The 25,700-nt window shown below is 50.1% G+C and overlaps 3 protein-coding genes across 9 annotated transcripts; 2 read left to right on the top strand and 1 right to left on the bottom strand.

The window, feature by feature from the left end:
* Positions 1-1,024: 1,024 nt before the first annotated feature.
* LRRC59 (leucine rich repeat containing 59) lies at positions 1,025-13,020 on the top strand. The gene is made up of 7 exons (XM_027094475.1): positions 1,025-1,321; positions 3,358-3,417; positions 3,739-3,897; positions 4,129-4,233; positions 7,298-7,370; positions 9,442-9,615; positions 11,047-13,020. The coding sequence occupies exons 1-7, from the start codon at positions 1,217-1,219 to the stop codon at positions 11,292-11,294; spliced, it is 924 nt and encodes a 307-aa protein (XP_026950276.1). The 5' UTR covers positions 1,025-1,216; the 3' UTR covers positions 11,295-13,020.
* Positions 12,766-19,249, bottom strand: EME1 (essential meiotic structure-specific endonuclease 1). 6 transcript variants are annotated; one of them, XM_027094471.1, is made up of 9 exons: positions 19,181-19,249; positions 17,334-18,145; positions 17,123-17,250; positions 15,603-15,692; positions 15,390-15,511; positions 15,060-15,186; positions 14,707-14,822; positions 13,733-13,922; positions 12,766-13,486 (listed from the first exon to the last, which is right to left on the bottom strand). In XM_027094471.1, exons 2-9 carry the CDS (start codon positions 18,118-18,120, stop codon positions 13,310-13,312), a joined length of 1,737 nt encoding a protein of 578 aa, XP_026950272.1. In that variant the 5' UTR covers positions 18,121-18,145; positions 19,181-19,249; the 3' UTR covers positions 12,766-13,309. The 6 variants fall into 6 exon arrangements, with proteins under 6 accessions (XP_026950272.1, XP_026950271.1, XP_026950274.1 ...); XM_027094470.1 differs by having other exon boundaries at positions 19,208-19,240; XM_027094473.1 differs by lacking the exon at positions 19,181-19,249 and adding an exon at positions 18,576-19,160 and having other exon boundaries at positions 12,766-13,437.
* MRPL27 (mitochondrial ribosomal protein L27) lies at positions 19,242-24,238 on the top strand. 2 transcript variants are annotated; one of them, XM_027094477.1, is made up of 4 exons: positions 19,242-19,351; positions 21,434-21,565; positions 21,979-22,046; positions 23,797-24,238. In XM_027094477.1, the coding sequence occupies exons 1-4, from the start codon at positions 19,312-19,314 to the stop codon at positions 24,001-24,003; spliced, it is 447 nt and encodes a 148-aa protein (XP_026950278.1). In that variant the 5' UTR covers positions 19,242-19,311; the 3' UTR covers positions 24,004-24,238. The 2 variants fall into 2 exon arrangements, with proteins under 2 accessions (XP_026950278.1, XP_026950277.1); XM_027094476.1 differs by having other exon boundaries at positions 19,297-19,429.
* Positions 24,239-25,700: the final 1,462 nt, after the last annotated feature.

Consider the following 25,700-nt stretch of genomic DNA (forward strand, 5'->3'; position numbering starts at 1 on the left):
GAATGAGCAACTACCCTGCATCAGATTCTGGGGATACAAAAACGAAATCTCTGCCATCACAACGTAGAATGGAGGAAAGAGACATAAAGGTAAGTATAACACAAGGTGGATTATAAGTGATAGCTAGTATTTATTGGGTACTTACTAAGTCCCAGACACTGCTGTAAGCTCTTCATGTGTTTTACTCCTTCCATCCTCCCCAGACTCTATCAGCCAGGTACCATTGTTATGCGTGTTTCTCCTGTACCCATAGATGAAGCATGGTGATTGCTTAAGGATTCATAAACCTCAGGGAAGTTTTCCTGAAGGACTAGTAATTAGCTAGGCAGAGAAGGTGAGTGGAGAAGGCAGGGCCATTTCAGGAGAGGGAAAGGTTTGGAGGCCACCTACTGGAAGCCTCCACAGCATCCCAGGCAGGGGCTGGTCAGGAGGCTGCAGGAGTACGCAGGGCTCAGTGTAGAAAAGAGAGTGGTCCATACCCTACAGGTAGTTATTTGAAGGGTTTTAAGCAGAGGAGAGACTTGGCTAGATTTTTAGAAAGATCATCTGGGCAGCTGGGTGGAGGTGGAGGGAAGGGAGAAAGACTCAGAATAGTAATCCAAGCTCAAGCTGATGGTCGCCCGGACCAGGGCTTGGGGCAGTGAGGAGGAGATGAGAGAGAGAGAGGCAAAGTTTTCCGGATCATGATGGTTTGGGGATTGTTAGAGGACAGAGAGCAATTTTGAAGGATACCCAGTTTCGGCTGCTAATCCAGGGGGATGGGGGAGATCTGATGAGGTCAGTTTTGGATGGAGCCCAGGTCTTCTGGCCCCCAGTCTTTTCGCCTCCTGGCGCTGCAAGCGACGACTGCCCGCGGGCGTGCTCTCCCAGCACCAGGGAACACAGCAGCTCGGCTGGCGACTGAACTCGGAGCCGGAACCTCACGCTCCCGGCGGTGGCGGGCGACAGAGGGCGCTCCCGCACACGCTCAGGCCGCTCTGGCCCAGCCCGTCTCAGTGGCCGCGGAAGGTGACGTGGGCACGGAAGTGGTCGTCGTCGTGGCTGCACCGGTGGGAACGGGGCGCAGGGCTCAGAGGGCGGCTGGCGGGCGGACGGGCGGCGGCGGTCTCGCACTTGCGGCGGCCGGGGACGCAGGCTTTGTAGGTTGGGTGCGACGAGCGGCTTCTCAGCCCTTCTCTTGCCCGTCGGAGCCGGGACTCGTTCAGCCGGCGTCACCATGACCAAGGCCGGTAGCAAGGGCGGGAACCTCCGCGACAAGCTGGACGGCCACGAGCTGGATCTGAGCCTCAGCGACCTGAATGAGGTCCCGGTCAAGGAGTTGGTCAGTACAGTCCCGCGAGGCCCAGGCGCCCACCCGCGGCTGGCGCTGGCCCCTGCGTTGGTCGCCTTCTTTCGCATGCCTCAGTCTCCATGGCTTAAAATGAGGTGGGGGGAGTGGGACTAACTCCCCGGGGGAGGCCGCGTCCGGCCCCAGTTTTCTTCCTGGGATGTACACGTGTCACTTTGGCACAGTTCCAGAAGATGGGAAGGAGCTGCTTGTCTGGCTATGGGCTTATTACGGGTCAGGAGTGAATCTCCCCCCCCCCCATTTCAGGGGCTTTCGCAGCGCTCAGCTCCTTGCCCGACCCAAAGTAGGAGCCCTCAGAGCGCGATTGCTGGATGTATTCGGAGAATGAATGAACAGATGAATGAATGACTTGGTGCAAGTAGGCCTCCGGTTAGACCTGGGTGTGGCCCAGACCTGGCTTTTCTTGGAAGCCAGAAATCCCAGCTGGCTGCCCCAGCCCTGAGGCATGCTTCCTTGAAGAATGTGACATCTCACTGCTTGGTTGGCAAAGTCTCTTCCCAACTCTGAAACTGGTGGGAATCCGCACCATCGTGGCCCACCCCTCCACCCGCCTACTCCCGTACCCCCAACCGGGGAAACAAGCCTGAGGCCCCAGGGACGTTACAAGACTAGTTTGTTGCCAAAGTGGAGTTAGATGGTACATCCCTGCTTTGCCCGCCTGGTTCCCCACCCGCATCCCCCACAGTAGCCTCCCTTTGGATGACCTGCACTTTCCTCACTGCCTTTAACGAATTATATTTGCGTTTGGCACTTGGCCCAGTCTTCTCTCTGCCTTGGCTGTGTAGTATGGAGGTTAGAATGGGATTCCCAGTTCATATATCAGCTTCATTGCTTAATAGCTGAGTGCCCTTGGCAAGCTTAGTTATCCTTTAAGCCTAGATTTCCTCATGTATAAAATGGTGATAATGATTCCTGTCGCATAGGGTTGTTGGGAGGATTAAATAAGACTGTAATGTAAAATACTTGGCAGGTAGCAAATGTTGATGCATGTAACTGTTACCACGGTGTACTTCCCACTGTGATATCTCAGACTTCTTTAGGTGGTCAAACTTCATGCTTGGGACTTTGACATTTGGAAAGTCCACGTTGGCCCAGTGTCCTTAACTGATATTTGCCTTCTTCCCCGCCCCATGTTTCAGCACGGCCCTAGAACTGCTGTCCGAAACCTTTCACTCCAGGCCTCCGGTTGGGGCAGCATTGCCCCTGGGAGAACGGAAGGGTCAGTTTTGCTGAGCCTCTCCATCCCAAACCCCATGGGAAAACGCAGCTGGGTTGTGAGGGCCTTGATTTCACTCTGCATTCACTCACTTACTCATTCATTCAGGTACGAATCAGCCAACGGGTATATTGAGTGCCTGGCAGAACCTGAACTGGAGAATATGGAAATCATTCCAATCAGAGCTATATTAGACACATCCCTGCCCTGAAACCTAATAAGGAGCAGTGCTAGAGAGAATCTTAAAAGTGCTGTGGAGAATTTCTGAGAATCTGGTCTTTTTTCCTTGGATGTTCCCCAGCCACTTCCCTACTGTGCATTCTTCTCTAGGTCGTGGGTGACTGGCTCATTTTTCCTTTCGTGTCTCCAGGAACATTATACTTCAGTGCTATTTTTTGTTTTTAAAGGCCTTTTTTTTTTCCTTTGTTGAAAAAAAATTTTTTAACATCTTTATTGGAGTATAATTGCTTTACAATGGTGTGTTAGTTTCTGCTTTATAACAAAGTGAATCAGCTATACGTATACATATATCCCCAAATCTCCTCCCTCTTGTGTCTCCCTGCCATCCTCCCTATCCCACCCCTCTAGGTGGTCACAAAGCACTGAGCTGATCTCCCTGTGCTATGCAGCTGCTTCCCACTAGCTAGCTATTTTACATTTGGTAGTGCATATATGTCCATGTTAAAGGCCTTTTCTAATCATGGGAACTTTCTGTGGAAAATGCTTCATTAGCAGATGTCACTGAATTGTTCCATGTGTTGATCTGACATTTTGTTCTCATTCCCTTTCCTAGGCTGCCCTCCCAAAGGCCACCATACTGGATCTGTCCTGCAATAAACTGACTGCTCTACCGGTAAGACTGGCAAGCAAGCATGATTCCTTCTAGAGCCCTGCTGCTTCTCCTTCCTGTCTGGGGGAGTTGTGTCATAAGGCATAATTTCAGGATAGGCCTGCAGGCAGGCTACCACTAAAAAGGGCTAAGCCCTTCTGCACACATGGCTCACGGCTCACCACCAGGAGCTATGCCTGCTATCTCCATTTTCATTCGAGCTGGAGCAGCTAGTAAAAGGTAGAGTCAGTATTTGCGCATAGGTGCCTCTGACTTGGGGCCTCCTGGACTGTTACATCACAGTGTGTGAGCCCAAGGCCAAGGTGTTCTCTCTTTGGGTCCTAGTCGGATTTCTGTGGCCTCACACACCTGGTGAAGCTGGACCTGAGTAAGAACAAACTGCGGCAGCTGCCAGCAGACTTTGGCCGCCTGGTCAACCTCCAGCACCTGGACCTCCTCAACAACAGGCTGGTCACCCTGCCTGTCAGCTTTGCTCAGCTCAAGGTAACAATTCATGACCCAATGTTTCATGGCCAGGTGTGGCAGAGGCCTCGGGGACTGAGGGAGTGTGGCTGTGAGAGAGGCCGAGAGGAATACCACCTTGTTGTCACAGCCTCAGACGGCTTTCCCTGCGGCCGGAACAGAGAAGGGCTTTCTTTCTGCTCGTTCTGTTCCACTTTGAGGGGCTCTTTATGTGAACTCGGGCTTACCAGGCTCTCTGCCCCATCTGTTTAGAGTCTGAAGTGGTTGGACCTGAAGGATAACCCCCTGGATCCTGTCCTGGCCAAGGTGGCAGGGGATTGCTTGGATGAGAAGCAGTGTAAACAGTGTGCCAACAAGGTAAGCACGAGGCTCCCCAGCGGCTCCTTCATACGTTCCCCTGGGACTTGCCTCTGTCGCCTCTTGTTTTCCCCTCCCAGGGCACCCATAGCTGTGTCTTTTTTTTTTTTTTAAAGAAGATGTTGGGGGTACGAGTTTATTAATTAATTAATTTAGTTTTGCTGTGTTGGGTCTTCGTTTCTGTGCGAGGGCTTTCTCTAGTTGCGGCAAGCGGGGGTCACTCTTCATTGCGGTGCGCGGGCCTCTCACTGTCGTGGCCTCTCTTGTTGCAGAGCACAGGCTCCAGACGCGCAGGCTCAGTAGTTGTGGCTCACGGGCCTAGTTGCTCCGTGGCATGTGGGATCCTCCCAGACCACGGCTTGGACCCGTGTCCCCTGCATTAGCAGGCAGATTCTCAACCACTGCGCCACCAGGGAAGCCCCAAATAGCTGTGTCTTTTAAAGCACGAAGGTCTCTGAAAATGTCTACTCTGAACCTGTCAGGCAAAGGCACCTTTGTTTCTTTACAAGCAGTAGAACAATACTGTCTTCTGCTCTACTGCAGTACTTCTGTTCCTAGAAATCAGGACCTTGCATGATCCAACACTGCACTGTTGACAGTTGTTTATATGGAGCAAGAGGGTTAGGCACTGTAGCCTTTCTGAGTCACAGCTATTGAATTTTGATAATAAAGGTGTTGTTAGTATTTGTAAGTTTATCCCTGTAAACAGACACATCCTGGGCACATCTGGCATTTGACTTCAGTTGAGTCATCTGACAGGAGGAAGGAACTAACTGGCAGCCTGGAAGGCAAATACTGCCAATAACCTTGAAGGTGCTTTGCATTGTTTCTTAAGAACAGCACTGTACGCATCTCTCAAAAACTCTAGCTACAGTCATTTCTTCCCTCCAGCTTTAGAACAGATTGCTGCTGCTTCAGCTGAGCACCAGATGACTGACTTGGCTATGTTTAGGGGGCGTTGTGAACACAAAAGAGTTAACTTTAAATGCTAGATTAATGTAAGCGAAATGTGTGAATCTTGGGAGTAATGGCCTTTCTTTTCTTATCGTTAGCTCAGGGCTTCTTAGATAGTCTCATCATCTGTGTCACCCACTGTTACAAGAAACCAAGCACAGCATCAGTGCATCCAAGAAGCCAAGGCCACAGTTTGCCCTCAGCTGGGAACAGTACAAGTGATCAGTGAATCCTGTTCTGAAAACTTGCTGCTTTAAGAATGTTGTCTCTTCTGAAGACTAACAATAGCTACCATTGCCTGCTCTTCCTCTGTTGTGCATGCTTTGCATGTTTCATCTCATAACCCTCATGAACCTGGGAAGCAGGTGTTACTTCTCTATCTCTGACCCGAGAAACCCTCAGTATGCAACACCTTTCATTGATCCATTTATTCATTCAACTAATACTATATTAAACCAAAGTTGCTGATATTCCAGTTTTTGACGTACAAAAATAACTTTTGTTGAGTGTAAAGGTCTTTAGTATTCACAGATATTTTCCAGACAAAGCTCCGGGGAGCACGGTGCGTTGGGGACGTGGTGAGAAGCCACGCTCCAGCACCGCTGCCCTCTCCTGCGCACACCTTTGGGCACGTACAGGAGTGGCGTGGGCCAGTCAGAAGGAGGTCACTTGTCTCCAGGAGTTAGTTTAGGTCTCGTCAGTTCTGACCTTGTGGGTGCATAGTAACTAATCAGCTTGGCACATAGAAAAGCACCTTTTAAAAATAATTGGTTAGTTCAGCAGTAATCACCAGGTGCCTACTACCTGCTGTGGACGGGGATAGGTAGACAAAAGCGACCCTCCAGGGGCTCTAGAAGAGCCTCTCCCATTTCGGACTGGGCTGTGTTGTCAGGTAACTAACTCCTGACGTATTGTAGCCAAGCTAAAAGGGGCGGCTCTTAAACGTCCAGGTTCTTTATTTAGCCAGTTTTTACCCCCTAAAGCCAACCGAATGGTTGGTGCTTATATAGAATTCAGAGTTCAGGGTGAGACAGGGACTCTGAACTTGGGCCCCCTCTCCACATCATGCTTGACCTTCCTCCAGATCCTGCAGCCCCTTGTTGAGCGGCCATTTTTTAGTAAGCTTGACCCTGGAGAGGTGCCAGCTGGCGCAGGTCCTGGCTTACTCGGGACAGGGTTCCTTGTGGCTTTAAGCCAGGCTCTTGGAGGGAGTGGCTTTTGCAGACCTGCTCCTGTGTCCCTCTTACGATAGATGTGGGCATGTCTGAAGTTTCCATGAAGTAAAATAATTACATTTGAATACATGTCTGTCCTGCAGGTTGTCTAGTGCAGTAGCGAAACAGAAAATTAAGACAATTTGCTGTGTTCATTTAGAATACTTGAGCTTTTCTTCTCTTATGAATGCAGTCAAGCAACAGTGTTCATTGAGCTCATAAAATGCCTTTCTCTTACAGCTCTCCTGCCTCTGTGCACTATACGTAAGAGGGACAAGCTCTGGCCTAGGAACTCAGCAGACGTACACGCTCAGCTGTGCTACTTTCTAGCCATGTGACATCAGAGCCTGGGTTTTCTTCCTTATTTTTACAATGGGCATCCGGTCAGTTGCTCATCACACCTGTATTGAGTGCTATAACTAGCTAAATGCTGTGCTCACCTGCAGAGCTAAGGACAGTAGTCCCTAACCCTTAGGGAGCTTACAGTCTAGGATTGAGATGGATAAGAAAACTCCCACGAGTGGGAGGAGGGGAGCCTGAGGCAGCCAAAAGAGGTCAGGAAAGTGTCTTAGAGGAAGTGCTGTCCCTGTTTAACACAAAAGTTGCTGGGAGAATTACATGAAGCGATTGTAGATGGCAGGACTCTCTAGATTCCAGTTGGCACTGTGTTTCACAGACTTCTTTCCTGACCGCTTTAGTGAACTGGGCTTATATGGCTCTTCTCTGGCTAAGGTTGGTGCAGTGAGGACACAGGATAAGGTTAACTTCATTAGCTCTGCACAGCTTCCAGGGCCTCTGGTGATCAGGGCTCCTGAAAAGAACAGTCTCTTTTTTGAGACTCCCCACAGTGAAGACAACTGCGTTGAGTAGTTCAGCACCCTCCTCTCCCTTTGCAGGTGTTACAGCACATGAAGGCTGTGCAGGTGGATCAGGAGCGAGAGAGGCAGCGGCGGCTGGAAATAGACCGAGGTAGGTGGCCACCCGCCTCATGCTTGAGGAGCTAGGATCCAGGATAGGAGCCGTGCAGAGCAGTGGGGAACAGCGTGGTGGTAGATGGCAGCATCTCTCCAGTCCTGGCTTCTCCACTGAGCCCCACAGTCATAGTCAACTGCGTATCTTTCTGTCTGCTTGGAGGGTTAATAAGTATCTCAAATTAAACATGCCTAACCAGATCCCCTTCAGCACCTTCTGGTGTCCCCCCATAATGGGAAATCACTATCCCTTTAGTTATTCAAGCCTGAAATTGGGAAGATGTCCGTGATTGCTTTCTTCAGTTACTCTGTTACTATGTCTAGTCTATCAGCAGTGGCAACTCCAGTGCCACCACCGCAGTCAAGCCTCCAGCCGGTGGACTGCCACAGTACCTCCTAGCACCATGTCCTGGCTCCATACTTGTGCCTTCTCCACACAGCAGCCAGGGAGATCTTTTCAAAACACAAATCACTTCTGCCGCTATTTGCTTAAAACCCTCTCATGGCTTCCAACTGAACTTAGAATGAAATTCAAACTCAGTAACATGGCCAACAAGGCCCGCCATGACCCAGGCCTGCTTGCTTCTCCGGCCTCGTTCCACACACCAGGGAGAGAGTGCAGTTACCGTCAGCCACACGATCCTCTGTTGTTGCTTGAACACACCAAGAACTGTCTCATCTTAAGGGCTTTGTTGGTTTCCTTTTCCCTCAGGTCTTTACGTGGCTGCCTACTGGCTGCCTGCTGGCTTCATGTGGTCCTCATCTGTTGCCCTAGGTTAACCTTAACCTTTTCAGAACCACTCAAACGAGAAGAGCCAACCCACCTGCCACTCTCTGTCACATCCTCAGTTATTTCCTTTATGGCACATATCACAGTCTTTTTCCCTATTTGTTCACTTGTTTATTGTCTCCTTCTGTAGAAAGCAGATGACTTAGGCACTAGAGCTTGACTTTTCTTCACTGCTGTATCCGAGCACTTGGAACAAGGCCCGGCACACAGTAGGTGCTCTGTTGACGAGCCAGCTGACTTCTGAGCCCGCTTGCTGGAGGACTCCCGTGGTTAGAGGGACATGTGTAGTACTGATTACAGGCGGCCCCTGAGATTGGAACCCCTGAGTTGTGACCATTCCCTGTACACGCATGGCCGCTGTGCTGCCCATGTTTACTGTGACCACTGCTGCTTTCGCCTCTGGATGGCACATGTTCTCTCGAGGCTGGGCAGAGTGTGTTCTTGGCATTCTTGGTGCTCAGCTGGAACTTGGAGCTTGTTTGTATGTGGAAAAGCAGTGGAAAGCTACAGTGATAAGAATAGTACTATTGAGCTCCATGATAGTTCAAATAGGCTTTTGAGCCCTAAAAGGACATTTAACCACCATTTGTGGCATTCTGGCTTTGGAAAAATGTGCTTCAGTCTTCCAAATAATTTGGGAATGCATTTTTAGAAACCAGTAATTTGTAAGGTGGGTGCTGTATGTAAACACTTGAGCTGTGGAATAAATCGGAATGTCACATAGACTCCAGAGTTGAAGTCTAGGGTACCCTCTGACAAACTAGTAGTCTTGTTTTTTCAGGAAGACATTTCCATCTTCTCTAACCTTGAACCTGAGCGCTCCCTTTTTCTTCCTGCCCTCCCCATGCCACATTCCTTTCCGAAGCTTGGGAAGATGGGACTCCCATAGAATCAACGCCTCCCTTGTTTCCTCTCCTCATAGTTGAGTTGTGCAAGGCTGTCAGCGGCTGTGTCTTCTGAATTAGTACCTAATTCTAAAGCAGCATCAGACTCATCACCCATGCCTTTCTTATGCCCCCCACCCTTGTTACATCACCCTAATCTCTGCTGCTTGTGGCTAGGAATCCCTGAATAAGAATCCACTGAGCAAACCCTGAGAGCAGCTTATTGTATTTTAGGGAGGGCTTACTTCCCAGAGAGCAGAAAGACAGCTGTTGCCTTTTAATGTATCTTATGTGATCCACAGCATAAGGGAAGGGAGCCTGAATCCATAATCACTTGAGAAAGCACACTGGAGGTTTGTGGGAGAGAAGCCACTTTTGGGTATACTTTCTCATAGAGGCCGAGAAGAAGTGGGAGGCCAAGCAGCGAGCTAAGGAGGCTCAGGAGCGGGAACTGCGGAAGCGGGAGAAGGCGGAAGAGAAGGAGCGCCGGAGGAAAGAGTATGACGCCCTCAAAGCAGCCAAGCGGGAGCAGGAGAAGAAGCCTAAGAAGGAAGCAAATCAGGCCCCGAGTAGGTTTTTCTCTCAGTTGCAGGGTTCCAGGAGGGGTGTGGTGGGGACATGGCTTTGGTTTCCAGGCATGGCTGAGTGAGTGAGCGAGCGAGCGAACAAGCTTGCAGACCTCGTCAGGTACAGCGTACTCTAAGGCCTGGGAGTAACTCAGAGGGTCCACTTACAGGGAATGGGGACCCTCCTACTGCCCCGAATGGTTTGTTTCCCCAGTGTTACATGCTTATGTGCAGGTATTTGGGTCAGATGTAGCTTAGAACGTTTCCAGAACAGGGAGTTGCACTTTTCGTAAGGGTTAGATTCTAAAATCACCCAGAAAGGTGAAGATTGCATATGGTCACATTACTCTTAAAAGTCCCTGACGTCATCCAGGAAGTGGACTGAGCTTTTGAGTGTGTGCTGCCGTCTCAGTGGTGCCAGCACTGCCTGTGATTTTCTTTCCCAGTTGGACCCGATCACTCTGTGTGGTGAACACCAGGGGAATCACTTGGCCTGCATTTGGGGAGCCATGTCGTATATAAAACACGTTAGTGTTTTGCCTGAATATGTCCCGTTGGATTTGTGTAGCAATGTGACTCGATGTATAAGGGAGGACCGTATATCCTCTGGGCCAGAAGGGACACCTGAGGGAGAGGAACCCGAGCAGGGAAGCTCTGTGGGGAGGGAGGCCTGCAGGGCCTGTCCCTGCTTGCCCCCACTAGCCTTGAGCAAGTCGCCCAACCTCACCACCTTTCTGTTGCCTTGTGTAAATGAGGATCATACCTCCTTACAGATTAGTGATAGGATTAAGTGAGAAAAACCTATGACAGGATCATGTAGTTCTTGGAATGTGGGTGTTCAGTCAGGTTTTTAAAAAATTTGCCTAAAAATCTCAAAACCATTTTTTCTTCAATAATTATATTCACTGCAGACAATTTCTTTATATATATCAGAAAATGGCAATCACCTGTAATCCCCTGTTCCCAGCATTAATCACCAATTTGGTATACTTTCTTGCAGGCTTTCTTTTTATAATAAAAACATTAACAATATTCATAACTTTTGAACCTGTTTCCCCGAATGGGCAGCACTCCACCCACGCTTGATGCCTCCTGATGGGCCCCTCCCCTTGGTCCTAAGGGGCCCGGGTCATCAGCATCTTATGGAGAACTTAGGACCCTGGGGACTGTGTGCTAAGTGAAACATCCAGAATGAGATCCGGTTTTGAATCTACTCCCTGAGATCCAAGGGAGAAAGAGTTCATGTTTCAATCTCTGCATAGCAAAGTTTTTAAGAGCTCAGATGGTCTAGAAAACGTGTTCTCCTCAGGGCTGGGGGAGTTTTCATCAGAGCAGAGGGGTGTAAGTGGACGTGCACGGAGACTAGCATCGACTGCAGAGTGTGCGTCCTTAAACTGACTGGACTTTTTGCCTTCTGTGACTTTGTCCCTCCAGAATCTAAGTCCGGCTCTCGGCCCCGGAAGCCAGCACCCCGGAAACACACTCGCTCCTGGGCTGTGCTGAGGCTGCTGCTGCTGCTGCTGCTGCTGTGTGTGGCTGGCGGGCTGGTCGCCTGTCGGGTGACGGAGCTGCAGCAGCAGCCCCTCTGCACCAGCGTGAACACCATCTACGACAGCGCGCTCCGGGGCCTGCGCAGCCACGACATCCTCCGGTGGGTCCTGCAGACCGATTCTCAGCAGTGAGCTTGTCCTCCACACCTGCTGCCTCCCAGCCTTGGAGCTTGGATTCCTATGGAATTGGGTTCTGTTGGACACAACCTCTTTTTAGTGTCAGACCTACCTGCCATCATCACATGGCTGCCGTTTGGTACTTGAGACCTCCTCTTTGTAAGACTTCTTTGTTCCTTAGTCAGGCTTCCCTGGTGGAATAAGGAGAAATAGGAGGTGGGGCCAGTTACCTGCATGCTTAAAAGAATAGGCTTGGGGTGGGGAGAGGACAAAACATAGCCTTTTCTAGTTGTTATACAAAGCTGTATAAAGGCAAGACTCATTTCTACTAAAGGTCAGCTGTCACTACATTTATACTTTTGTGTGTCACAAACCCTTTCTTTCATTCCTCCCTGGGGAGCCAGGGCAGATCAGGAGGCAGTGTGTTATTGGGGACTAGGGGAACACCATACTCAGCAAATCTAGTCTAAATTGGGGGGGAGGGGCATACCTATTTTTTAAGGACCTCAGACATTCAGATATTTTAACAGTCATACAAAATCTCAGGCTGTGACAGGACTTCCAGACCATCCAGTCCAATGTAACACTTGTAGACAGGGAAACTGAGGCCTTCCATGACTTGCCTATGGTCTCCTAGCTGGTTTGAGGCAGAACTGGATTCCCACCCTGGTATCCTTTCTTCCCATCATTTTGCCTCCTTTATCGTGTACTGAGAGAACAAAACTTACACCAGAATTGTCTCTTGGCTGGAGTATAGAATCTTTCACGGGAAACAGATTCATGACCCACAGATAGAAATCTCATAGCCATGAGGGTCCTGGGCAGCTCTTGTAGAGTCCTGCGGCACTTTATGTGGCTTCTATAAAATGGGGGTGGTCCAGGCTCCTGGCGTCAGTTTGAGAGCATTAATTCCCTGATTGCCAATAAACAAGAAGGTGGACCCTTGCAAAGCCACATTGTCTGTGACGGCTCTCTTACATAATCGGTGTGACTAAATACCTCATAGGCAACCTGAAAACTAACGCTTCATAAGAGACTGAGGTTTAGAATTGATTCTAGATATAACTACACAATGAAGGGAAGTAAGTAGCATCATGGAGTTTAAAAGTGGTACACTAACGACTTGCATGAATAAGGGCAGAACTGTCCATTCTCTTGTCTGCCAGACTCAGCATTTCTTGCTCTGTGGCCTCCTTTGCCTCCTTTCACAACAGCTGGATGAAGGGATCAGAAATGGCCGTCACGGTGCTCATTCACAGAAGACTCCCGATTCCCCAGGGAGAGCAAGAACCTGTCATGTCCAGAGACAGAGTGGGGTCCGTCTTTTCGGCACTAGTGGCCCATGGATAAGACTGACACTTGTGACCGTCCTGACAGTGGAAGAAAAGACTTGTTCTTTTCTCCCTCAGGGAGAGCTCTGCTGCGTAGGCCCACACCTTACCCAGAATCACTACACATTCCTTTAGTCTTCCTCCAAGCTCCAGAGCCATTGGTACAAATGCTTTATTGAAACTAAACACATAGTACATAAAATGAGATTAAGAGAATACAGAAGTCAGCATAGTGATCAGACCTCCCCCGTCCCTTGGCTGCCTGAGGCAGCTTCCGTGGACGGGAGAAAGGCGGGAGCACGTCCAGCCTTGTCAAGCAGCCCGCCGAGGGCAGTTCACTTGTGACCTCAAGATTTGACGCTGAGGTTCTTTTGGATTTTTACAGTTATTAAATACGTGTCTGAGTGGTCTGTCTTTGTTCCTTTGTATTTTGAGGGCTGGCTGGGGCAGGGGTCGGGGTGGTTTGTACGTGGCAGTTGACTTGCTGGGAGAGGAAGGCAAATGTGAGCATCTCAGCCTCTGCCCCAAGCTGACAGGTAGGGACACTATCGCAAACAGCGACGCCCAGGAAAGCCTGTTGTGGGCAGGACCCAGGCTGTGCTGCAGGAGATGCTTCTGATCCCTGCACTGTAGTCATGCTCTGAGGTCGGGGGGCTGGGGTGGAAATCAGCTTTTCATCCCTGTCCCTGAGGGCTGGCATCAGTCTGCACTGTCTAAAGAGAGATCTGGCTGCAAAGCGGTCATCTGAAGGTAGATACGCCTGGAGAGCTCTGGTCCAAGACGGCGGGAGGTGGCTGTCACACCTTCCCCACGGCGCACCTGTATGTCTGCAAGCAAATTCTGGCGTTCTTGCTCAGAAAAACACCGCTTATAAGCCTGAAAGTGGTAAATGACCTGTTAATACCATACCACCCACGGTCATTCCTCATCTGTGAATAAGGGACGGGAAGCTTGGGTTGGGGGATGAGAACCGTCCTCCCTCCCTGGTCAGTGTTGACTCTGATCTCAGACCCGCACTGTTGACTTACAAGGCATTCCTGGGCCCTCACCAGTGCTGTCCATGGAAACTGGGAGTCCACTAAGGCCACAGTGCACTGGGCAGTGACCCCTGGAACGGCATACCTGGATCAGGAGCTGTGGGGAGGGGTAGGCGTCCACAACGGCACTGGCCATTTCCAGGCTGACTCGGTTCAGCTGCTGAATCTGTCTCCTCCAGACCACTGCAAGCCCCCTGCCAGAGCGGTCCACCTTTGCCCCTCCAGCCCAGTCACTCTCCGGGCAGAAGGAGAAACTAGCTTGATCTCGGAGCTTCCTGCAAACAGCACAGTTGAGCTGCAAGTCGCATGTTACTGTGCTGCACCTGTCCCCTTACCTAGGAACTTAAAAACCCTCCACTGACATGGGAAGAGGTGGGAATGATGTTCTACCTGGCCAATTTGAATGCTCATTCTGTCCCCTAGCAGTGCTAGTTGCCGATTCCCGTAAAAATGACATCTATTCATCAAAAAAGAAGTTACCGGGAAAGTACGAGGCTCTTGCTTGCATTGAGATTGGGGTATCTTGATCGGGGAGGCAGTGTGCATGGAGGTTAGCGCAGAGCACTGGGTATCAGGCAATTTGGAGTCTAGTTTTGGTTCTTCTGATTTGCTAGGAGCTTTGACAAGTTGGTCTCTTTAGGCCTCAGTTCCCTCAGGTATAAAATGAGGGACTTGGATTGGATTGTCTCTGAGGAATCACTGATTTTAAATTCTGACTATGAACAGCCCTTGAGCTAAGTAGGCTAAAAAATTGTTTTACAAGGGCTTGTTTCATTGTGACCTGACCTGCAATGACTTCTGGTAAGTTGGCCCACTGATAACCCAGTACCAACCTGCAGAACACAAACTTACACATAAGCTACAGGAGAACATTTTAAAGGGACTGAGCTTGGGGGCTCTTTCCAAGAATTCCCAGGGTTAGGTCAACTCCTTCTGCCGCAAACTTGAGTGACAACGGGCTAGCAGCAGAGTTCAGGGGAAAGGGACAACATCTTTGGGTACCAGAACGACTGTAAAAGACAAGGCCAAGCAACCGAGCCAGGACCTGGGGGCACTCACTTGAAGGGCGCCTCGGCCACAGCCTTTGTGAATGCGCACGCCAAGTCGGCCAGCTCCTTCCAGCTCTGCACGATTCGAGCCTGGGCTTCTGTGTGTAGCTGCAGATCTACCAATGCCTAGAAACCCCAAAGCACATGGACTGGAAGGGTACGCAGAGGGTAGTTTGAAACTGTTCTCCTCTCACCGTTCACTGAAGCTGCACCCCAGCCCCTTGGCTCCCCGTTTGGCCCCTTCTCTCCTACTTAGTGCCGAGGTAGAAAGTAGTGTCCAGCAGGCATTTTACTCTTTATCATGGTGAATCGGGTTAGATGAGAGTGGGCAGCCACGATGACTCAGGCAACAGAAGTTCTTACCTCTTCCATGTCTACCCTGGTCACCACAGCCGCTGTGCTGGCCTCTGGTTGTCTCTGCTTCTCCTTCTCCTTGGCCTGTTCTCCATTTGCCACCCCCTGTTTCCTTCTCCTTGGAGGATTCGGAGCCCTGGAGCAGGGAAGGAAATCAAAGAGCGGCAGCTCCAGGCCGAGCTCGGGCAGAAGAGGTGTGAGAAGACCGGACCAGAGAGTCCCACAGGGCTAGGAGGGATGCTATTTTGCAGAGGGACCCAGATCTGGGATGAATAAATTCACCCCCATTGGCCTAAGAGCTGCCCCTTTTAATGCTAAGTCTCGAGGACAAATCCAAACCTGAAGCATTTCTCCGGATCCACAATCACCAGTGACAGAGCTTTCCCAGCTGTCCTTGCTGTGATGTCAGTTACAAAGCTCCGAAGCGTTTCCTTCCCTTCCTTGGTGCTGCCCAGACTCCCCTGCGTGAAGGGGCAGAAATGCATGCGTGCCTGCTCCCTGCAGTCAGCCCTCCGCCCCAGCCTCAGCGCCTACCCCTCTGGCTGTGCCCACCTGCTTGAAGTTGTAGATCATGGACACAAACGCCTCTGCCAGGAGCAGCACCAGAACCATCGGCTCCTCCACCCAGTCCTCCTCTCCATCCTGTCAAAGGGCGTGGAACCCGGCAGAGGGAGGCAGGTCAGCAGGTGCTTAGCACCTGCGAGAGAGATCCAGGCCTTCTGGGTGAATGACTTCATCCCCATCAGCCTAGTCCACTTTTTTTTTTTTTTTTTTTTTTAATTGCGGTACGCGGGCCTCTCACTGTTGTGGCCTCTCCCATTGCGGAGCACAGGCTCCGGACGCGCAGGCTCAGCGGCCATGGCTCACGGGCCCAGCCGCTCCGCGGCATGTGGGATCTTCCCGGACAGGGGCACGAACCCGTGTCCCCCGCATCGGCAGGCGGACTCTCAACCACTGCGCCACCAGGGAAGCCCAGCCTAGTCCACTTTGCATTATCATTTTTCTTCTGGAATGAAGTCATGGTGGCAAGAAATAGTAACCCATAATCCTGTCCTTCCCAGTCCTCAACTGTTCAGCCTCAGTGCACTGCACCTCTGAGGCAGTGAGTAAGAAAAGGAGCATTAGTGAGTTGAAACGGACTGAGAAGTAACTGCCAATATTTCTCTGCATTCTGAATAGGGAAATGGAGTGAAGGAAACTCTTCCAAAGGATTTGGAACAAATAAGTAACTTGGGCTTTGAGGGTAGATGCTAAGCTGAGTGGCCCTTACACATAGGTTTTGTGTGACAAAGATAAGAATCACCAAGGAAACTTCAGTCTGTGAGAGCACCTCTTCGTCGCCATACTAGGGCATAATCAAACACAGCAAAAGCCGCGTCACGGTCCACAATCCTACAGCAGTACAGTATTACAGAGTAGCCGTGAGCAGGGCTTGTGCGGAGTTTTCTGATTAGGTCCCTATAAGCAAAAGCCAAGACCCATAATATTGCAAAGCACAGGTGGGAGGAGCTCTGGGTTCTAGTCCCTCCCACCCCCCCAGCCACTACTCAGCTGTGATCCTTAACAAGGCTTTCAACTTCTCAGGGCCTCAGTTTCCCCACCTGTGATGTGGGGATAAGAATTTCTTCCTTATAGGATGACTGCGACAGAAACGGGCGATTCCCCCCCACCCCCCAAGGGGCGTTTGGCAATATCTGGAGACATTTTCAATTGTCACAAGTGGGACAGGTACTGTTGGCAGCTACCAGGTAGATGCTAAACATCCTACAAGGCACAGGACGGCCCAGCACAACAGGGAATTAACCAATCCAAAATGGCAGCCGTACCCGAGGTGGAGAAACCAAGTTAAAGCCGTTATCGTCCTGAGGTACGGCGCTGTCCCTTATAGTCTCCTTGCACCCTGCCCACACCGTGGGAAACAGCCCCTTTACTAAATCCTCCTCAAGTTATACTCAGCTGAGCGTGCTACCTGCTTTCCTGCTGGAGCCCTGACTGATAATACATCCTTCAGAGTAAAAGCGTATTTATCCTGTAACTCTACGGAGGAGAGACAGCAGCCAGAAAACCCCTACCTCAGTGGACCCAGCCCTTCTCCTCCACGTGATGCTGCAAGGCACGGCCGGCGCCTCAATCACACAGCAGCACTCCATGGACTGGAGTGCTCCGAGGAGCTGGCCCCCACCTTCCATCTGTAAGACCACTGCAACAGATGGGAAAGGGGCTGTCAGTGGGGCCCAGAAAGCAGTTCACCCAGCATGAGGTAAAGAAAGATGCCTGCAGGACCTGGATCCAGCAGCACAACGATATGCTTCAAGCACTCCTCTGGCCTCTGAGCTTTCAGCCTGTTAACCAGGGCTGCCTTCTTCTTCCTTTCCTGTTGCCTCTGGGTGCTTTCCTTTTGGCCTGCTTGTCCCCGCTGCTGGCGTCCCTGTGAGCCTCTCCTCTGGACCTTCTGATGATGCTTGGTTCTCTTCTGAGGTGGGGGTACCTCAGCATTTGTTTTAGTTACTGTCACGCTGTTGCTCTGGACAGAGCAGGTAGTTGGGTAGGCTGGCGGCTGACGGCTTGGACTGTCTACCACAGGGTCCTTGCTACTCGACACACACCTCTCTGAGGTGTCACAGAGAGGAATATCACGGATCTTTGTGAAGGGCTGGTTTTGCCAGTCACATGATGCTCCTTCATTATTTTGATGATCTAAAACCCTTCTAACTGGGGAGCTGGAGTCCTCAGGGCTCAGCTGCTTGTGGGTCAAAAACTTACAAGTAAGTCTCTCAGCCAGGGGAGCAAATTCTTCCTCATCCTCACTTCCACTGCTGAGCACCCTGACTGGCTCTGTTCGTGTGACAGTTTCAGCTGTCTCTGGAACAGGTGGTGGATCTCTCAATTTTGGTGATGGAGGACAGGAGGCCTCAGAATCTGAGATGTCAACCACTACAATCTTCTCCTCCTTCTGAGGCTGCCTCCTCTTTGTTGAAGACGGTTCCTTCTTCAGAAAGGCAAATGTTGGCAACTCCTCAGACTCACTCTCACTGGAATCCAGTGAGAGTGATGACTTCTCTACAGCCATCAATATGTGCTATCAGATTAATTCCCTAAAAAGAAAAGAGAGATGAGACATAGACTGTAGCACTGAATTCAGTCCACTTGATGTGTTCTATGGCCAAGCTTTAAGGAAATAAATGATACACAGAGAAAGAGGATATGGTCCCAACACGGTCAATCTGGAACTCAACAGCTATGTCTGTAGTCTAACAGGAAACCTTCTCAAATCCTTTCTAGGTCAAGGTGAGGTTTAAACAAAGGGGAGGTTACTATTAAAAAATGTTAATGAGGTACGAACAAGACTCAACACAACCTCTTTGCTGACCTCTGCATGTAAAATGGAGATACCAAGAGTCACGCTTTTTTAGCTGAGTATGTGAACTTTTGTGACTGCCTTCTTAGCAAAATATTTTCAAGGTTCATTTACGTTGTATCATGTGTCAGTACTTCATTGCTTTTTATGATTGAATAACACCTCACCGTATAGATATGCCACATTTTGTTTGTCCATTCATCATCGGGTGGACATTCTGTTTGACTCCATTTTTGGCCATTTTGAATGAATAATGCTGCCATGAACATTCATGTCCTAGTTTTTGTGGGGATGTTTTCAATTCTCTTGCAGACAGATCTAGGATTGCCAATTGCTGGGTCGTGCACAAGAGTCATTCTTTGAACAGATATTCACTAACACTGTAGGTGTGACCCGAGATGAGCCAGGTAACCTCTCTGGGCCTCTCTTTTTTAGTAAAATAGGGATAATAACATTACCTACTTTACAAGATTGTAAGTAGTTTTAAAAAAAGAAAAAGCATGCATCTACAGAGCTTAGTACAGTATCTGGCACGCAGGAAGCGCTCAGTAAAGTAAGCTGAACGACTAGGGAGACCTCAGCCCTGTCCCCGCACGGGCCTCGGTAGATTCTGGCAAAATGCGGGGGTCGGACAAGCGGGCCCCTGCTGCGCGGGCTCCAAGCCTCTCCCGCCGACAGCAGGGCGGGCGACTCGCCCACGCACCGCGGCAGAAGCGCCGGACGCCCCGGCCACCGAGCCTCCGCAGAGCTGAGCTCAGGAAGCAAGCCCTACCCGGTTCGCCCGCCCAGCAGCGCTCACCAGCAACTTCTCGCGTCACTCTTTCATCCGCCACGCATGACCCGGAAATAGATCTCCGGTAGCGGAAGCAGATTTCTCAGACCGGAAGCGAGTGTAAGGCGAACATGGCGTTAGCAGTGCTGTCGCAGAGGACGCGGACAGCTGGTAAACGGCCGCCGTGGCGGTCGCCGGGCGAGGGGTGGAGGCGGAATGGAAACCTTGCAGGGATCTGGGGGCTTGGAGGTCGTTCCCCACGGATGACCCTGGGGGCGGGAGGTGACTGGGGGGAGTGTGCGGGGCCCACGAGGTTTGGGGGGCGGTAGTCACTGGTCGTGTGACAGCTAGGGCGCGGAGCACGTGACCTTTCCCTGCCAGGCGTGCAAATACAGCTTCCCTAGGGGTGGGTGACGGTTCTTCGCTTCCCCTGTCTCGGTTTGTTTGGGTCCCATTATCTACAAAAATGGGTTACTGCTTTTGGCACATAGGCGCGCAAAAAGTTAATCTGTTCATTCAGCAGATTGAGGTCTTTGTGCCAGACACTGTGGTAGGTGTTGAGGATCTCAGCAGAGAAGATGAAGACATAGTCTCTACCCGCAGGACGGTTACTTCTAATAGATAAGCACGTAAATAAAATAGTTGTGAATTGTTGCAACTACTGTGACAGAAAGGGAAAAATATGTCTGTGTCTTTTTTTTAGGTTGGGTGGTCAGGGAAGCCCTCTGAGGAGGTAACATGTAAGTTAAGACCTAAAGGATGACCGGAGGCCTGGCTTTGTAAGAGAGTGAGGGGCAAGAGGATGACTCGACCCAATTTTCCATTTTGAGAAGCAAACTATTGCTCTTACGTGAATTTAAAGGGAGTAGGAGTGGAAATGAGGAAACCATATGGGAAGCAGTAATGGTAGCCCTGAGGAGAGATGATTTAGTCAGGGTGTTAGTGTCAGTGAACTTGGAGGGAAATGGGTGGATTTGAAATCCGTTTTGGAAATAGGATCCACAGAGCTTGCTGGTGAACTGGATATGTGAGATCAGCAAAGGGAAGGAATCTGCAGTGACTCTTTGGTTTCTGCCTGAGCAGCTGTGTACGTGGTAGCATCATTTACTTTGAGGAGGATGGGGAATAAGGTGAAGGGCAAAGATTCGTGAGTGAGGTAAGTTAGGTAAAGCAAAGTCCAGTTCCTGAAATTGAGTGAATAAATGAATAGGTGTTTAAAGGTAGGTAGATCCTGGTGCTGGTCATTTCACATGTTGTCTCTGTAAGTCCTCATCTCTGGTCCTTTGCCGCAGGTAGTCTCTGTTCTCATTAAAACTTCAGAAACCTAGGTTTTAGGAACTCTGAACCTATAGACTCCAGGACCCACAAGCCTTCTGTAAAGACTCTGGCATGACCCTGATTAACCATAGCTGTATCTGGAGACCTGAATGCTGGGACTGCCATTCCTGGGCTTGTCATATAGCACAGGGCTTCCATCCTGGTCATTATGAATTTTAGTTCACTTTCCCTTTTAAAATAAATACCATTGAGCACTTTGGAATGAGTCTGGAGAGGTCAGATTAACAAGGGTAGGGTGTCAGTCTTCTTGGTTGGACCTGTGCTTGATGGACTTGCCGAACAGAGAAAGGGCCCAGCCTTCTGAAATGGACAGGAGCCTGCGGGAGTCACCCTCACAGAGGCTGCCCTTTTTGTTTACAAGTATCTGATGTGCAGTGGATGGGTGATGGCTAAGAAAGTGGTGGGTGAGGTCAAAGCAGGAGCCTGTCTCTGGGTGTCCTGTTGCTGGGCTCTGTGGTCTGGCCCCTCCACAGTGCGTTGAGCCTTGAGGGCATAATGGTGAGTGAGGCTGAAACAGGCAGCTCTGTGGTGTCCTCTTGCTGGCTTCTGTTTCTGTGGTTTTGTTTCTCTTCAATAGGACTGGATGTGTCAGGACCAGGGGCACATGGTGTTTATTTTTTTTCCAATAATATTTTACTCCCTCCCCTCAACCCTAGGCCACACACAGACAGCTTATGTAGTGCTTGCTTACACCATGGACAATACAAGAATGACTTATCCCCTGTCGTGGGGGAAGGCCAAGGACCTCAGACACTCCCCGAAAACCCACAAAGTCAAGTTCTGCTCACACATCTTCCTCACCTCCCCTGACACTGCCCCCTGCCACCTCTCAGCTTAGCAAATGACCCATTGAGGCAGAGAAAGAGTCTGATGGGGAGCCGCTCTGTTTGAACAACATTTCTGTTCTCTCTGCAGTTACCGCTCTGCTGAGCCCCCCTCAGGCTACAGCTCTTGCCGTCAGATATGCATCCAAAAAGACAGGCGGCAGCTCTAAGAACCTCGGTGGAAAGTCACCAGGCAAACGCTTTGGCATCAAGAAAATGGAGGGTAAGGGTGTGAGCTGGCTTCCACTTTCCACTTAGCACCCTACCCTGCTGTCCTGGCGTTCCTCTGAAGAGCGGGCAAAGCACACAAGTGCCCTGTCCTGTACTCTCCATTTTGCTCACCAGAACATTTAGTTCCAAATTAAAGAAACAGATAAGACCTGAGGCGGGGTGGAGGGGCTGAGGAAGAGCAGATAGGTGGGAACCTTGGCCATGCGACTGGAGAGGAGGCTGCTGGGTGGGAGACAGGGGCTCCTTGTGTCAGACTGGGAGTTGGTCTTATCCAGGGGCAGGCTTAGAGGTTGGTATGTAGCATTTGGGCCAGGAAGGCGAGGGCTGCCATGGTTTCTTAGCAGTTCGCTGTGTTGCCTCATCGTGGGGGCCCAAAGGTAGCACACATGTGGACTTCTCTTCTAGGTCACTATGTTCATGCTGGCAACATCCTTGCGACTCAGCGCCACTTCCGCTGGCACCCAGGTGCCCATGTGAGTTGCTCTGTCCCCCCCCCCACCCCTGTTTTTTCTTCACCTCTCCATGCTCCTGAGCATAGTAATTGTAACAGTTGCAATTATTGGGTGCTTACCAAATGCCAAGTGTCATGCTGATTCCTGGGCCTGCATTATCGTTTCATCCTTACCCCATCGCTAGGGCAGGTAGGTGTCATCTCTGTTTTACAGGTAGGATGCCAGAAACTTAGAAGAGGGGGGTGTGTAGTGACAGAGCTAGGATTTGAACCAGGTCTGCTTGACTCCCAAATCACTTTTTCGCTTTGGTAATAGCATTAGCTTGGTTCTCTGGGGTCTCCTTTCTAACCCCCAGTTCTTAGAAGAGGATATTTCTAGTGATTTAAGATATTTTTTTAATCTTGGGAAACTAATTTCAATTTATTCATTTTTTATTTTTAAGAATTCCTCCTTTGATTAAAGTTATTATTAGATGGCTGAAAGATAACTTGAATTTAATAAAATAGAATTCAGTTTGTGGGCCAGAAATTAGGTCCATACCAGGCAGGGATTTCAGTTTCAGCAAGTTGGTATTACTTGCTGAGGTAGGAAAGTTCTTTAACACAGATCTGTACTATATTCTTTACATTATTTAAAATATTAGTTTAGTTTCCTCTGTAATCAATTTCCTTCTGCCTTCTTACCTCTTTTTTGGCAATTTTAGTAGGCACAGAAAGACTGATAATAACCTATAATTATTTCAAAAATGCTAATTTGTATGTGAATTGATTGTATGTGTAGTAGCTTTATTTTTTTTAGAACTCGAGACGTGCAGTATGTGGCTGTGTTAATTCTTCAGACTTAATAAAATAATGACAACAATAATAAAAACTAATATGTTGTGACCTGGGCAGTATTCTAAGCTCTTTCTGATTATTAACTCATTTAATCCTCAAGATGACCCTATAAAATAGTTAATATTTATCTCCATTTTGCAGATGAAAAAAGTGAGATACAGTGAAGTAAATTAACTTGCCCAGATCACACAATAGTAAGTAGTAGTGCTGGGATTTGAACCAGTCTGTTCGTTTAATCAGAGAGATATTGAATAATACTGGGTAAAAATTGCCACACATGCAATCTCAAGTTCTAAAAGAAAAAAGCTATGACATGTATAGTTAAAAAAAAGAAAAGAAATATGTAATACACAGTTTATTTAATCTCTTTGCTCATATTTCTCACCTGAACATCAGGGTTAGCGATAGTACCGACTTCACAAGGTGAGAATCGAGTGAGTTAATGTATATAATAGGGCTTGCAACAGTGCTTACACACAGTAAGCGTGACATAAGTGTTAGCTGATATCATTTTGTTTAATTAGTGTATGCATTATCCATATAGCGTTGAGCCTAAACTTTACAGATCACCATATAGATGAAAATGTATATCAGACTAGTGTTGTGTTAAGCCTCAGTGAAGCAAACTCCCAGGAGCAGTGATTAGAGACATTTTCCCGGGCCTGGTTTGGGCATCTATCCAGCGTGGCTTCTGGCCAGCTGCACAGATATGGGTCCAGGTATCAGCCCTGAGTAACCACCAGGATTGGCTGTTGGAGTTTTCTTTTCCTGCCTTTGTGATGGAGTAATTACCAAGCAGTGGGAAAGGGAACCTGAGGTGGAGCTTTCTGAATCCTCCCCTTTGGCCCCAGGGCCTGAATCTTTGTGAAGAGTCTATCCTAGAACCCTGGGATGGACCCCCTGACTGTCCAGCTGACCAGGTCTGTGTGTTGCAGGTGGGGCTGGGGAAGAAGAAGTACCTGTATGCTCTGGAGGAGGGGATAGTCCGCTACACTAAGGAGGTCTACGTGCCCAGTCCCAGCAACTCGGAGGCTGTGGATCTGGTCACCAGGCTGCCCGAGGGGGCTGTGCTCTACAAGACTTTCGTCCACGTGGTTCCTGCCAAGCCTGAGGGCACCTTCAAACTGGTAGCTATGCTTTGACCTCCTGGTTGAGGCCTTTGGACAGAGACTGGAGCCCAGGTGACTGGAGAGGGTGGTACCAGACGTCATCAAGGGTTGGAGTGACGACAGGTCTCTCAAGGAAGAAGTCTGCTTGGTGGTGACTGCAGGAGACTGTGAAGTGACTGGCTGGGAAGCCCTTTGGGAGACCTGACCTGGGGCCAAAAATAAAGTTAGCCGGAGTCGTGAGTCTCTGCTGTTTGGGGACAAACCTGGATGGAGTGCCTTACTGATCTGTTATCCATGTGCTCAAGTGCACACAAGGGGAAGCCTCAAAGCAGGAAAGAGGCCTGTCAGTGCGGAAGTGAGAAGAGGGGATCCCTTTAGCACCATCCCCCGAAGGGTGAGGAAGAGGAGTGCTTGTGCTTGAGGGCGTTCCTGCGCCTCCCCCTCCTGGATCCCACAGAAGTCGCTGGGGAAGAGTGGGCGGGGGGCGACCAAGGGGCCAACAGAGGAAGCCAGTGTGGTCATGTTCCTCTCCTGGAGCCACATTCAGAGGGAGCTGGGGCGGCAGCCCCAGAAATGGCCACATGGCAGAGCCCTTCCTGCCTCTGTGGGTCCAGAGCGGAGAGGCCCCATCTGGCCTGGAATACCAGGGTCCTTCCAGTGATGAGGCAGAATGGGTGACAGATGGGCTTCTTCCTGTTACCCAGAGAGACACCTAGCTCTCATTCTTTCCTGATTCTTAGTTTATCTCAAACTGTAAACTGCAGCAAAGAATCTGGCTTTAGGAGTACTCAGTCTGGGCCTAGAGTGGGCTGGGGGCAGGCCTTCATTGTCAACCCAAGACCTTTAGAAGCTTGGCTTCGAGTGCAAGGGCGAGGAAGGAAGTCTCAGCAGGGGTGGACAGACGTCCTGGCTGTTGGAGGCAGGCGATGCTGGCTGCAGCCCCAGAGAGGGCTTGCAGAGTTAGTGCCTTCCTCCCAAGCACTCTTCTTTGTCCTGAAGGCAGGAGCTCCAGGGGTTGAGGGCAGAGAAGTCTAATTCTGGAGGTCTGCCTTGAATTTGTCACCTTGATTCTCAGGGCGTGACCCCAGATTTCCCACCTCCTGCAAAGGTGGCCCAGGGTTTGTTGAGGTTCACTTTAGCTTCCTTCCCGTAGGGTCTTGTACCAAGGCCCAGCTCGGGGAGATTGTTGGAAGCGTCTCCATAGGCTCAGCGCTGTCCCTGCCAGTCCCCGCCAGTCCCCTGGAGAAGTGGGAAGGGGCAAGATGGAATCGCGTGTTCCCTCCTATAGTGTTTCCCTGAAGGCAGGTGGCTGCTTCCTGGGGTGGGTGAGCAGAGCCATGGTTGGGTGGTAGTGCAGGCAGTGACCTTAGGGCCTCCTCATAGCTGGATGGCAGCTGGGGGAGGTAGAGCAAAGACATTACCCATTCACCCCCGTGGAAGCTCTTCTGCCCAGCCTAAATCGCTTCCCTGGACTGGGGTCTGCCATCCTTTCTTCTACCCAAAGAGGTCAAGTGAGGCCTCTAGCTGAATCCTGGGGCTCGCCATCTGTGGTCCTTTCCTTGTCCCAGAGGCTCTGATTAGGCATTTACATACAGTAAAAAAAGTAATAAGGAAAAAAACTCAGTTCTCCCACTCAAGGCTCGGAGGGCTGAACATTCACCTACCTCTCTGCAGGCCCAGAGCCAGAAGCACTTTGCAATCAGCTGGTGCATCTGCGGCCGCCCGTCCTT

Source organism: Aethalodelphis obliquidens, unplaced genomic scaffold (genome assembly GCF_003676395.1).
Source record: "Aethalodelphis obliquidens isolate GAN/ISIS:26980383/991018 unplaced genomic scaffold, ASM367639v1 scaffold89, whole genome shotgun sequence".
Classification (NCBI taxonomy): domain Eukaryota; kingdom Metazoa; phylum Chordata; class Mammalia; order Artiodactyla; family Delphinidae; genus Aethalodelphis; species Aethalodelphis obliquidens.

What these genes read in the sequence shown, in the direction of transcription:
- LRRC59 (XM_027094475.1), top strand. Translation starts at nt 1,217, where the DNA reads ATGACCAAGGCCGGTAGCAAGGGCGGGAACCTCCGCGACAAGCTGGAC. An exon ending in TCAGCTTTGCTCAGCTCAAG is followed by an intron (nt 3,898 to 4,128) that starts GTAACAATTCAT and finishes CCATCTGTTTAG; the next exon opens with AGTCTGAAGTGGTTGGACCT. An exon ending in GCGGCTGGAAATAGACCGAG is followed by an intron (nt 7,371 to 9,441) that starts GTAGGTGGCCAC and finishes ACTTTCTCATAG; the next exon opens with AGGCCGAGAAGAAGTGGGAG.
- EME1 (XM_027094471.1), bottom strand. Translation starts at nt 18,120, where the DNA reads ATGGCTGTAGAGAAGTCATCACTCTCACTGGATTCCAGTGAGAGTGAG. An exon ending in GATCCGGAGAAATGCTTCAG is followed by an intron (nt 15,187 to 15,389) that starts GTTTGGATTTGT and finishes TCCCTGCTCCAG; the next exon opens with GGCTCCGAATCCTCCAAGGA. An exon ending in GTGGCCGAGGCGCCCTTCAA is followed by an intron (nt 13,923 to 14,706) that starts GTGAGTGCCCCC and finishes TGCTGTTTGCAG; the next exon opens with GAAGCTCCGAGATCAAGCTA.
- MRPL27 (XM_027094476.1), top strand. Translation starts at nt 19,312, where the DNA reads ATGGCGTTAGCAGTGCTGTCGCAGAGGACGCGGACAGCTGGTAAACGG. An exon ending in AGGGATCTGGGGGCTTGGAG is followed by an intron (nt 19,430 to 21,433) that starts GTCGTTCCCCAC and finishes TTCTCTCTGCAG; the next exon opens with TTACCGCTCTGCTGAGCCCC. An exon ending in TGGCATCAAGAAAATGGAGG is followed by an intron (nt 21,566 to 21,978) that starts GTAAGGGTGTGA and finishes CTTCTCTTCTAG; the next exon opens with GTCACTATGTTCATGCTGGC.